The sequence below is a fragment of the Diabrotica undecimpunctata genome, chromosome 6 (genome assembly GCF_040954645.1).
Source record: "Diabrotica undecimpunctata isolate CICGRU chromosome 6, icDiaUnde3, whole genome shotgun sequence".
NCBI lineage: Eukaryota > Metazoa > Arthropoda > Insecta > Coleoptera > Chrysomelidae > Diabrotica > Diabrotica undecimpunctata.
In genome coordinates, this window is record NC_092808.1 from 84,894,086 (window position 1) to 84,907,542 (window position 13,457).

Genomic DNA, 13,457 nt, shown 5'->3' on the forward strand with positions numbered 1-13,457 from the left:
TTCTATTTTTGAAATATTTTATTACGTCATCATCACACAGCCTACAGAATCCACTGTTGAACTTCAGTTATTTCCAGTGCCTCCAATCTTGTGCCATGTAAATTCAGTTTCTTGTAATCCTCATTATATCATCCGTCCACCCTGTCAAAAGTCTTACCCTACCTCTATATTCCTGAAATCTAGGACATCAGTAGTCCACTATAATTATGTGTTTATCCACCTAGTGTTCTTCACTCTCGCCACATCTACAGTCATCTAGTACAGCAAATATTTGGTCCACATAGTTAAATGCTTTTGCTCAACCCACAAATATTAAAACCAGTGTTTTATCATATTCTACTATTTTTTCTAGAAGTATTTTTATAACTAGTAACTGAGAAATTGTTTGTACCATAACTCGATCTGAAATATGCTTTCTGTACCAGAAATCTGTACCATCTGAAATATGCAGCTGTACCATAACTCGATCTGAAATATGCTTTCTGTAGAAATCTTTCACTATGTCTGATGTTACTGTACCTTCTATATCATGGAGCTTATGAATATCGTTTATTCTTTCTGCTAGATTTTTTCACAGTACTTTGTGTTCTATTACTTCCGAAATAGTTTCTGTATTGTATTTTCATACATCTTTCCTTATTTCTTTTCATACATCTTTCCTTATTTCTTTTCATACTCCTTTGCTTCCATGTAATTGAGAACACTTCTAAGTCACACAGAAAGACCAAGAACTGCTTAAATGTTTGGTGTGAAAAATCCTAAGAATATATGGATGAATAAAAGTCAGAAAAGTTTTTGGCCCAAGAAGGCTGATTGGACAATGAGCCAAAGGAAAACTGAGACTTAGGTATCAAGACAATTTACAGGATGATTTAAAATCTATTTGAGTTAGAGCATGGAGAAGAGTTACCAGTGACAGGGCTGAATGGAGGATTGTTCTGAAGAAGGCTTTGCTTATTCATCTAAATTCTGCTATGTCTTTCTGTTTGATTCGTTTTTGATATTCAATAAGCTCTTTTGTGTATTAACTTATTTTAGTAGATGGTTTATTTTGTTTACTGTAATATATTTCTAGAGCGTTTTTTAGTACACTTATTGTTTGGTTATTTACTTCCTCCAGGCCTATGCTCCTTAGGTTTTAAAGGCTGCCCTCCAAATGCTCTGCTTATTTAAAAAGGTTTTTATTTCAATTTGTAGACACCGCTTTTCAATGTGACACAATTATGTTCCTATCTTTGTGACAAACGCTATTTGATGCTATTTATGTTCTATACTTTAATTGCCTGTTATGCTTCACTATGTTTTTGCGTTGTCCTTGAAGGTTTTGATTGTTTGGAGAGTTTCTAGATTTTGTCTTTTCTTCTGTGTAGGCCAAACACTTTATGTTTATTAAATATTAATTAATAATAATTAATATTATTAAAAAAGTATTGTATAAACAATTATAAAAAATTTAAATATTTGTTGGTATAGAGTTGAAAACAATATATGTTCATTGGTATTTTGCAATTTAGAGTATAAATGTGCATTCATATCATACACATCCAACCACTTTCTAATGTCTGACATACTACAACCAACTCTAAACAGATCTCTCTTTTTTCTAACTTTTATAATTTTTTCCGTTATATCAGGGCTTTTATCAGATATTTTGTTCTAAATTTATTGTCTTTAGATACTATAATATTAATTATTTACAATTAAGTACTAGAGAAATGAACATATATTTTAATTTATAGCACTGTTGCTCTCATCCCTGAAGAGCCAGAAGATATGTGGCATGCTTACAATCTTATTTCTGAAGGAGATTCCGTAAGAAGTACTACAATTAGAAAAGTTCAATCTGAGTCTTCAACTGGTTCCTCCACATCTAGTAGAGTTAGAACAACATTAACAATATCAGTGGAAAATATAGATTTTGATACACAGGCATGTATGTTAAGATTAAAAGGAAGAAACATTGAAGAAAATCAATATGTTAAGGTAACTACAATGGTAAAATAACTCCAATTAAAAATATCATTTTTAAAAGATTGGAAACTCACAGCAATGTGATGTAACAATCTACTTTGCATAACGTTTCTGTATATTTTTTTATTCGCATTTTATATGATTGCAATAAATTTTATTTCTTAAGAATTTAAATTCGTTACTTCAATTTTTAGGGCAAGCAGCTTATTGTTAAGTTAATTAAATTAAAGTGATTGGTTGAATTCTCGAATAAATGAATTTTAATCAAATAAAAGACAGATATTGAGCACAGTTTATTTATTAAATCTAGTAAATATTTCGCTTGGAAATATCTTTCAAGCGAAAGTACTTCGGTAAGATTTAATAAATAAACTGTGCTCGATATCTGCCTTTTATTTGATTAAAATTAATTAAATTAAGTTAATTTAAATGTTTACGGACTTAATGGTATTCTACAAACTATTCTTTTATAACTGAAACTACATTACAACTAAATGGTCTTATATAGCTAGGTAATAATTCTAGTAGACAGTGGAAGAGTCCAGTAGATGTTGTGAGTCACACCTAAAGTTCAGAACTGGCTGCTGATTTTTTTAACTCGAATATTAGTTGAATTTTTGTTAATGACTGAAGAGGTTACCTTGGCTATGTTGAGGTCTTTGGTGACTTGAGAGACTATGGAGACATGTTCTGGAACATGTAAAAAGATCTTGTCGTACTTCGATGGTCAACTGTTATACATAATGTATAGTAAACTTTGTTAGTAGCTATCTATGTTTTGATGTTGAAGGATTCTTACTTCTGTATCATTTGAGCCGGCATATGGGGCTAGACAATTTATGTGAATAACTTTTGGTTTTCCTCTTGGCAGTTTCTTAATTAGGTATATCACATGGTTTATTTTCTTTTTAATTTCATATAGACTTTACCATTGTCTTTGAAGTTTAGATTTCAAGCCTCGACGTTGTTGTGTATTGTATAGCCAGACAAGATGATCCACTTTGAAGCTTCCATTCGTGGATCAAGAATTATATTGGTCTTCCATTAAATCACTGTCTATCTGGAATTATTGTCTGGTAAGGTTGTGGATATGGTTCATCCTTAACTTATGGCCGATGTATTCTTCGCCAACCAAGAAGCTGAACTCAGGGTCACGCAAAGATGAACTTTATAAACTGTTTCATTCTTAGCCGATCAGTGAGGCATCGGGAAAAAATGAATGTACTGGTCCCATCTCTTTAATGTTGACATATTTGGAAAGATATTTACCAATAGTTTAATTCATTCTCTCGACCATTCCATCTGAATGAAGATGCAAAGGTATCGTTCTGGTCTTATTGGCACCAATCAATTAGCAAACGTTTCGAAAAAGTGTCGATTCGAATTTTCGCCTTTGGTCTTAGTGGATTTTTAAGGAAAGTCCAAAATAGTTGAAAAAATCTTTAACCAGTATGTCTGCAACCAGAGGAGTCTCCTGGTTTGGTATTGCATATGCCTCAGCTCTTTTTGTCAAATAATTCATTTGCCGCCAGGATATATTTGTTTTCAGCATCCGTTTCTGGATACGGTCCTGTAATATCAACGTCCTTCCTCCATAGGACCGCTATCATTATACTGTTTCATAAGTGCCTTTTTTACAAACTGAACCATTGCCCACTGCACACAATTCGCATTTTTAACACGATAGTTTTATATCTTCTTTGAGTTTTACTTAATATTTTCATTCTCGAACCTTTTGTAACATATATGTAATGCCAAAATGTCCACCTTATGCACTGTGTCATGTAACCGACTCAATTTTTCTGACCCTTTACGTTTTGGGTGCACTGAGCTGTAGCTTAGATTGTATCTTCATATTCAAATGTTCTATACAGAAGATCTTTCAGTACTAGGCAACCCTACTGACTCCAATCGGTTTTAACTTCCTAGAGTACATGCACTTATATCCATCCAAATTGGTCTTTCACTTTTAAGTTTTCAAACCAAGACACATTTTAAACGTGGTTCATTTACTTGAACATCTTGTAGCTGTTGATATTGCCATTGATCATTTTTCACAGTAGTTCGTCACATGTGACAGAGTCGTTCTTCTAATTTTGAATAGTGGCTACAATTCGCGCTGCATGGCCTTTTAAGGGCCATGCATCTAATTGGATTTCTCAGCCCTATTTTTGATGTCATAATCATATGCTTGTAATCGCACTAGCCATATTGCTATTAGATCTTTTGGATAACGAAATTATAGAAGCCACTTCAGAGTTATATGATCCGTTTGAAGAAAAATCTTTTGACCATACAGATATTTGTGAAAATGTTCATAAGCCTTCACCACAAAATTCTCTTCTGGTAACGCAGTAGTTTTATTCTGGTTTCGACAAGGCTTGGCCTTTGAAGGTGACTTTCTTGCCCGTCTTGAATCTGAAAAAGAACAGCTACTATGTCAGTTACTAGCATCTATAAACAAAATTATTTTTTTCTTGCCTCGAGTAGCTTAATTTCGGTGAACTGATACGATCTCTTTGCAGGCCTTCGGAAGCTTTTTGACATTCATCATTTCATATATATTATTTGTCCTCTTCAGTAAGCTTTAAGGTCTTAGCAAATTTTTTGACAAATTTAACGGTATTAGCAAATTATTTGACAAATTGTCGGTAATATGTGCATAACCCGAGGAAACTTCTAATTTCGTGTTTATCTTTTGGTACTGGCCATTCTCAAATTGCTTCAACTTTTCCATGGTCAGCTGTTGCACCATTACTGAATACAATATAGTCTAAATATCTAACTTCTCGTCAAAACATGTCACATTTATTTGGCCTCAGTTTTAAATTAGAGGCAAGTAATTGTTAGAACACTTTCCTGAGATTATTGATGGTTGTCGAATGATCTTCCAAACACAGTTACGCCATCCAAATAAATCAAACATGTTTGCCATGTCAGTTCTTTCAAAATCTGCCTCGATTAGTCTGTAATTTAGCGAGAGCATCGTATAGATTACTTGGAGGAGAAGCAACTATATGCAATGAATACATTCTTTAAGAAAAAACCCCAAAGAAAATGGACATGGATTAGTCCCAATGGTGAAACTTAAAACGAAATTGATTATATTCTTTCAACGCAAAAATCCATGGTTAAAGACGCAACAGCCCTAAATCGTTTCTCAACTGGTAGCGGTCATAGACTAGTCCGAGCCAAGCTGATCATTGATAGTAGATTTGAAACAAGAAAGAAAATGGAAAATAATCAGAAATTAGACATGGAAAAACTAAAACACGAAAACCAGACGTACGAAGAAAGAATAAAAGAAATATTGCCCACCAAGGAAGATATAGAACACAAACATATCGATGAAATAAACATGATATTTACTGAAACTCTAATGAAAGTGGGTAAAGAAATAGCACAGATAACAACAGAAAAAGAAAGTTTCATATCCCAGGAAACAAAGATTCTTATGAACACAAGAAGAACATTAATAGAACAAGGGGACAGAAATAAAATGGAATACAAAGAAATAAACAAAACTATTAGAAAAAATATCAAGGAGTGTAAACGGAGAGTACATGAAAAAAAGATAGCGAAAACAATTGAAAAAAATAGAAACATGAAGTGCTCAAAGCAGAACCTGGGAAACATACAAATTAATAGCATAAAGAACAAAGAAGGAGTGGAGACCAACAATATAAAAGAAATTTTACAGATAACGCACGAATATTATACAAATCTCTATAAAACAGAACAAAAACCAACCCAAGAAATCCGTAATCAGTTACAACTGAAAATAAAGAACGTTAACTCTGACCTACAACCAGAAATCAGTAAAAATGAAATAAAAAAGGCACTCAAAGAAATGAAGAATAACAAATCTCCTGGGAAAGATGGAATAACTGTGGAAATGCTAAAAAATGGGGGGGAAACTACAGTGGAAGTCCTTTATGTACTAATGAATAAAATATTGAACACAAAACAAATACCCACCGCATGGAACGAAGCAATAACACTATTACTGTTTAAGAAAGGCGATAGAAAAGATCTTTTAAGAAAAGAAAACTACAAACTGTTAACTAAACTACTAACAAATAGATTAACAACTAAGTTAGATAATTACCAGTCAAGAGAGCAAGCCGGTTTTAGAAAAGGATTCAGTACAAGCGACCATCTGCTTACGATAAAAATATTAATTGAAAAGGCCAACGAATATCAAATTCCAATGTATATGGCATTTGTAGACTTTGAAAAAGCATTCGATAAGGTGGAACATTGGACAGTAAAGAAGTCTTTACAAAATGGAAGAATAGACTATAGATATAAGGACATAATTTCCAGTATGTATGATCAAGCAAACATCCATCAAAATAGTTGAACAAACGGAGCCCATTAAGATACGGCGAGGAGTCAGACAGGGTCACATTATATCACCCAAACTATTTAATCAAGCTTTGGAAGACTTTGTGAAGAAATTACAATGGGAAAAACGGGGTATTAGCATAAATGGCCAATACTTGAATCACTTAAGATATGCAGACGACATTGTATTAATAACAGATCAAAGGGAAGAATTGCAAAATATGATGGATGAATTAAATAGCGAATCAACAAAAATAGGTCTACAAATGAATTATAATAATACGAAAATTGTGACCAACCATCAAGAAGAATTAATAATTACAATTGCACAAACAACTATAGAAAATCAGACCGGAGAAATAAAGAGAAGGATACGGTTGGCTTGGGTATCCTTCGGAAAACTTTCCTATATACTAAAAAATAGAAAATACCCCCAATATTTAAAAACAAGAGTCTTCAACCAATGTATACTTCCTGTTCTCACCTACGGTTCTCAAACTTGGACGTTTACAAAGGAAAACATGGAAAAAATAGCAAAGAGCCATGGAAAAGCAAATGCTGAACATCAGGCTATCAGGCAAGAAAAGAAATACTTGGATCCTTAACAAAACAAAAATGACCGATGTATTAACGCAAATAGCAAAACTTAAGTGGAAGTTCTCTGGACATACCATAAGACAGAAAGACGACAGATGGAATAAGATGATTATACACTGGAGACCATATAGTTACAAGCGAAAAAGAGGAAGGCCACAAATGCGATGGTCAGATGACTTGAAGAAACACGCAGGCCCGAAGCGGATACAAACTGCCTACAATAGAGAGACGTGGAAGAAGGAAGAGGAGGCCTATGTCCAAAATTGGACAGCAAGGGCTGTATAGATAGATAGATCATATAGATCAAACGACATCACTGTAAATTGCCAAAGATCGAGAATGCTGTTTTCTTTCAATTAGCTGGCTCCGTTCCTACTTGCCAGTATTCACTTTTTAGATTGAGGGTAGAGAACTAAAGAGACCTGGAGAGGGTATCCAATGTACAGTCTATTCGAGGCAGGGGTAACTATCTTTTTTTTGTTATCATATTGAGCTGGCATAGTCAATGCAGGTAATCCACTGAGGTCCGCAGACTATTAAATGGTTCAATGAGCATTGTTTGAGCAAATCTCTCATAATTTCTTCAACTTTGTTCCGTTTTCCAAATTGAAGTCCTTTTGGTTATTTTCTGATTGGCTGAGCACCTTCGGTATTGATTGGATGTGTCACTATCCTTGTTTTGCCCTTATACTCTTCATCCATAGCAAAAACATCTTGGAAATTTACCAGCATAGCCTTTACCTTTCGTGTATATTCATTGAGAAGTTCTTGGCATGAATTAGTGACCACATTATCAAGCTCCTTTGGATACTTTGTCATCGAAGGTTTGTCAACCGTATTCTCGGATGAAATCGATACTACAGGAATACACTGTTCTACCAAAATTCTTCTATTTAATTTGATAGAAGTTTCCATTAAATTTATGGCTTTACAGGAAAAACGTTTCGAATTCTTACAAGAGCTTTTGTCGTTAAAAACTCTTTATCGTTCTGTCTTCGATCATCCTTAGACTTCCCTCCCTACATTATACATCAAGTCTGGTAATTGGAATGTTGTCACTATGACCGAGTATAGTTACGTCACAGATAGTTATTAAGCGGACAGCATCTACTTTTTCTTCAGGAAAGGAGAGCTATTCGCCATCGACATTGAGGACTATATTTTAATATCTAGTAAGTTTTTTCAAAAGGTCCAACCCTAATATAACCTGGTCGGAGATTTCAGCAGTTAATAATTTGTCGTTATAGTTACTATTTTGTTGATATTTGTTAAGATTCTGGCATGTATTTGCCAGAGTGTTGTCTGGCCAATACATGCCGGCATATTAACTTCTCCAAATGATCCAAATCAACCATGATCATTCTTTGATATCAATACGAAAATCAACATACAAGCTATGAACTCCAACAGAGGAAGTTATGTTATCAGTAAGTACAGGATCGTTACATTTTTTCTTACAGGCGGAAGATTGTCCTTTCATGGCGACCCAATCTAGTTTTGCGACTGTTATATTTCTTTTTTCCAAAAGCAACAAAGGTGGCCTACTTCGCCAAAAACTCGAGTCACCTCTTTCCGACATCGTATCACGGAATATTTTTCGGGTTATTTCTTCCAGATGTTCATCATCATTGTATTTACGTCCTTCTACAATAAAAGCTGTTTCATCTAATAATTTTGATCTTGCTAATCTTACAACTCATATCTCTTTCTTTCTTTCTCTCTTACAAATCATTATCTAACGTATCTACTGCTATTTCTTCTAAAATGGTATCAGAGGCTGCTGTGTAAGCTAACTGCACTTTGGATCCGCGATTTACACGTGCCAATTTAAATCTCATGTGGTATTTCGATTATTGTTTTATCCATTCTTCGTTCACTATTAGACCTGGATTTACTACATCTGCCTCTGCCTCAGTGGTTGACAGGTTTGATGTTAGAACACTAATCATAATTTATGATTATTTGATTTTCTCTTCTAGATTGTCTACGCTTTTCCTTGTTTAATACTTAATTTTTGTACCTTATCGCACTTTTGTTCATTCATTTTAGAAGTTTCTTAGATCATTTTCAAAACTTCGTTGAATTTTTGGGAAATAGTCTAGAATGTCTCATTTGTCTTTCGAGAAGTCTCATTGGAGTACTTCCTTCGACAGTTTTTGGAGAAGGTAAGATGTTTTAAGTGTATCGTTGACCGAACGATATATCGTTTTTTAAGTATTTTTTTTTTAATTCTCTCTTTAAAGTTTTTAAATGACCTTTCTGGGTGTACTCCGATTATTGTTCGCAAATTAGTCACAAATAGACTTTATGTCCAATGTCTGTATTATCTATATTATTTGCACCAATTAATTTTACGGATCGAATTATCTATTACTGATTTATTTAAACGTTCACAAATGTAATGGTATTCTACAAACCATTCTTTTATAACTGTAAATAAATTACAAATAAACGGTATTATATAGCTAGGTAATCATTCTAGAGAGTTCTGGTAAATAATGGAAGAGACCAGAATTAGTTCGTTCCTCCCAATCGAGTTTTCAGTCCCACATATGACGTTTTCACTTGAAGTGGAGACATATCGATGTTATGAGTCACTTTCCCTTCTTTTCTTTTTCTCACTTTTCCACTTATGGATGGTGCATACACACGTATTTATATGAGGTATGGCAATTAAGTTCTGGGAATTTAGTTTTAACTCGTAAACTGGTAACAATGCGTCATTCGCCAACATTTGTCTGGAAAGGGGAAGCTTCCTTTAGCTCAACTCACAGTTTAAAACTCAGAGCATATTTGGTTTGCGTTTTATGCATATTTTGAGAAAGTTACTTTTTTAATGCTATCCAATTTTTGGTAAAATAGCTGCGACATCACCACAATTTTTCTTATTCCCCAAGATGAAGATGCACATAAGAGGAACTTATCATGGCGGCGTAGAGGAGGTCCAAGAAACTGTGACCCTGGTACTGAACGGGATAACTCGGAGGAATTACATTGGAGCAACATTGGAAAAATTGTGTACATTGGGAGATGGATCATAAAATTTTTCTTGTGTTTTATTGATAAATTCCTGGAACTTACCACACCTCGTAGACCCATAAAAATTAATAATGATTTATTCAACATTTTTAGATGGGAGCATACCACACCTTAGATCTGGAACTTAATAGGAAATTCTCACTCAGAAAACCAGAATGGGATTCTGTTTCACTAGAGCGTATAGATATGGCATGTGATCCAACAAAAAGTGCAGATGTTGCTGCTGTCATCATGCAAGAGGGACTTGCACATGTATGTCTAATAACTTCCAGTATGACTCTTGTACGAGCTAAGATCGATGTTAATATTCCTAGAAAGAGGAAAGGATTTGTACAGCAACATGAAAAGGTAAAAAATATATTGTATAACTTCGTGAAAACAGTGTAACATAATATCCAAGAATATTTTAGTATTAAAAACCATTTCTGCTTCTTGACAAAAGTCTCTGTTTCACTAATAAATTATATCTTAGTAGTTAATGTACTCTTAGAAGTCGTAAATATCAGAAATGAAAAATGGTATGTTGATGATTATGCAATAAAGTTTGGTCTACCAAAAGTCTTAAAATCAATCTACCTCAATTAACTATAAATAAACTTATAAAAATAATTAATTAAATTCTTGTCATATATTTGATAAAAAGATAGATAAAGGTTAGTAGAATGCTTCCACTATTAGGTACTACAACGTTTAAGACATGAAAAGATACATTGTACTTATTTCCCGGTGTAACTTTAAATTTTTACTCTAGCAAAAAATTTTAATGTTATAATTTCACTCTAGAGTAAAATTTTACCGTTCAATTTTGACTGTGTGTTCAAAATTTACTCTCTGGTTCGAAGTAAGTACTACATTGGAAAAGTTGATCTATTCTATGTTAGGGAAAGATATTTAGGGGCTTTAAAAATTGTGTTTATATGGGATTAAGTCACAATTGATTGTAATGAAAGTCACAACATTTTAACTAAAAATTTGACGTTTCAATTTCCACTTCTTTGGCTGTTAGACACCCTTTTTAACACAATTCTTAAATAAATATTTTTTTTAAACGATTTTTGAAGTGGAAATCGAAACGTCAAATTTTTAGTTAAATATTTAATTTTTATTACCATCAATTGAGGCTTAATCCCATATAAACACAATTTTAAACTTAGACATGCCACAAGAAAAGAGTTTCAGAACCTCATTTAGTTCCTTATTTAGATTCTCCCATAATTTGTGGAAATGACCAATAGTGGAACAATTAGAGAACAATTTTTTGAAACTTTACAGCAACTCCTCATATCTTCTTTATCACTGAGATTTAAAACCATTAGATGATTATGGCTACTATAGGAAAAACGAAAATGAGTATCTTACCTACATGCACGTTGTTTTTGTACGAAAATTGCCTTTATTTACATTTACAAAAAAAAATCAGAGGATAAACTAAACAAGCACCGATATTTAAAGTGTTCGTTCTCAGTTTCAGTTGCATAAAGTTTTGTAGTTATTGTAACGGAATAGATCAGAAGAATCATCATGAAAAGCTTGCTTTTTTTGAAGCGTAAGATTTTTATTATTATTGAAGAAAAATTACCCCCGATAGTAGGCAAAGATCCAGACAAAAAAGCCAATTTTAGACCCCAGTGCAAAGAATATGTTGTGACAGATAAAGAATTGTATTATAACAAATAAACATTTAACGAAGATGTTATTATCTATTTTAGTTTATAGTAGCCTATAGGAAAGGAGCTGTTTTATAATAGTTTTCTTCTTTGAACCATTCTATTTTTACAGTGCAATATTTAAAATATTGCTGCATTCCATGAAGAGCTCAGTAGTATAAGTTGATTTTGTTTATTAGTAACCAGAATTAATTAACAAAACATTTGGTAAGTTCAAGACAATCACATTTATCAACTCCGGTACTCCGTATACCCCTTCAGTGGTATATGAGAACAAATTTAAAATTAATATTTTATATAGATGTCGACTAAATCATGTACCTGCAACATATACCCAAAACTTTGTAAGTTTTTACTACAGTTTATTGCTCTGATTTGAATGGTTTGCTGTAATCACAAACAATTGACTGGGATGTATGGTCACAACATACTCTTCAAATTTACATTTTGGCGTTCCGCTTTCAATTAGATACTAAAAAAATAGAAGTAAACAAAACTATGAAATTGATTACCTTGACCTTAAAGAATCTTGCATGTATAGTTGGTGCACTCAGCTTGGAAATATTTTGACAGCCATTGTCAGAAACATGACTAAGATTTCTAACACACCTTATTAATAGCTTACTATAATAATATAAACTTACTATTGCAGACTTCTGACTTCTGAGTCAAAAGTTTTAATATCAAAATGTAGCTTTACAAACTAAGCTTTTAATAATACCGTAGGCGGCTTCTTTGTAAAATAATTGCGCTGGCTGGTTCAAAAATGTTATTGGGGGCTTTTCTTGTATTGCAATAGCGTTTTATGATAGTTTTAGAATTAGAATTAATTATATAATTTTATAGCTAATATTTTTTAGCTAATTTATTTTATTACTTCAAGTGTTCAACAGGGAGTAGCAATCTGATTCTCGAAGCGTGAACACGTACCGTCATTCAAAGCGCTAGAGAACTTCCTTATCGTAAAACTACCTAATTAACTAGTAATTATCTTATCAGCATCAAAAAATTGTTAAAGTGAAAAGTAACAAAAACTAAGTGATTAGTCAAACAAACAAAAGAAATATGTTCCCTTCGGGGAACTTATTAGGATTTGATAATAATGGCCAACCAATTTATCAACAAATGAATACTATACAGGATGTCCCAACAATAAATAACCAGAACCAGTCAAACCAAACAGCAGTAAAACCGCAAGTACCATTTTTGTATTTTAATCAAACACCATCTAACCACACAACAAATCAAATGTCATGCCTAAACAAATACCTATTCAACCCAAATAGCTATGCCAAACCAAGTACAATTTCCTAGTCAATTAAGTGCACAAATATTCATAACAGTCAAACCCCTATTCAGTCCCAATACACAACAGTATCCACAAACCCTCAATGCTCACTCCCATCATCACAAACACCAATAACTACACGGATAGCGATAGCGACGTAGAACTTAATGAAACAGAAAACGAAAATAAACATCCTTGGCAAGAAGTTGGCAATAAGAGAAAAAGGATGAAAAGACAAACAACTCAGAAATTCCAAACCAAATCCAAACACAAAACAGATTTGATTCCCTCTCAAAAGAAAATCTAGATGGACAAACAGACAATTATCAAATACACCAAACACAAATATAACCAAAAAAGATCCCTCACCGCCACCAATCTATATTTATGGAGTTACTGACTATAGTGCTATGATAGCAAACCTTTCAACTGCAACTGCGGCCGAAACCTATTACACCAAAACCATTTCAAATAATACAGTAAACCGAAACAAGAGAGGGCCTATAGAGTTGTCATAAGAGGATTACATCATTCAACACCCACAGGAG

General features: G+C 33.2%; 1 protein-coding gene across 1 annotated transcript in view; it reads left to right on the forward strand.

Moving 5' to 3' along the window:
* pelo (pelota mRNA surveillance and ribosome rescue factor) overlaps positions 1-13,457 on the forward strand; it is a 36,673-nt gene that overhangs the window by 4,907 nt on the left and 18,309 nt on the right. The window contains exons 2-3 of the mRNA XM_072534837.1: positions 1,740-1,983; positions 10,048-10,302. Coding sequence (XP_072390938.1) covers positions 1,740-1,983; positions 10,048-10,302 — 499 coding nt within the window. The remainder of the gene's footprint in view (positions 1-1,739; positions 1,984-10,047; positions 10,303-13,457) is intronic.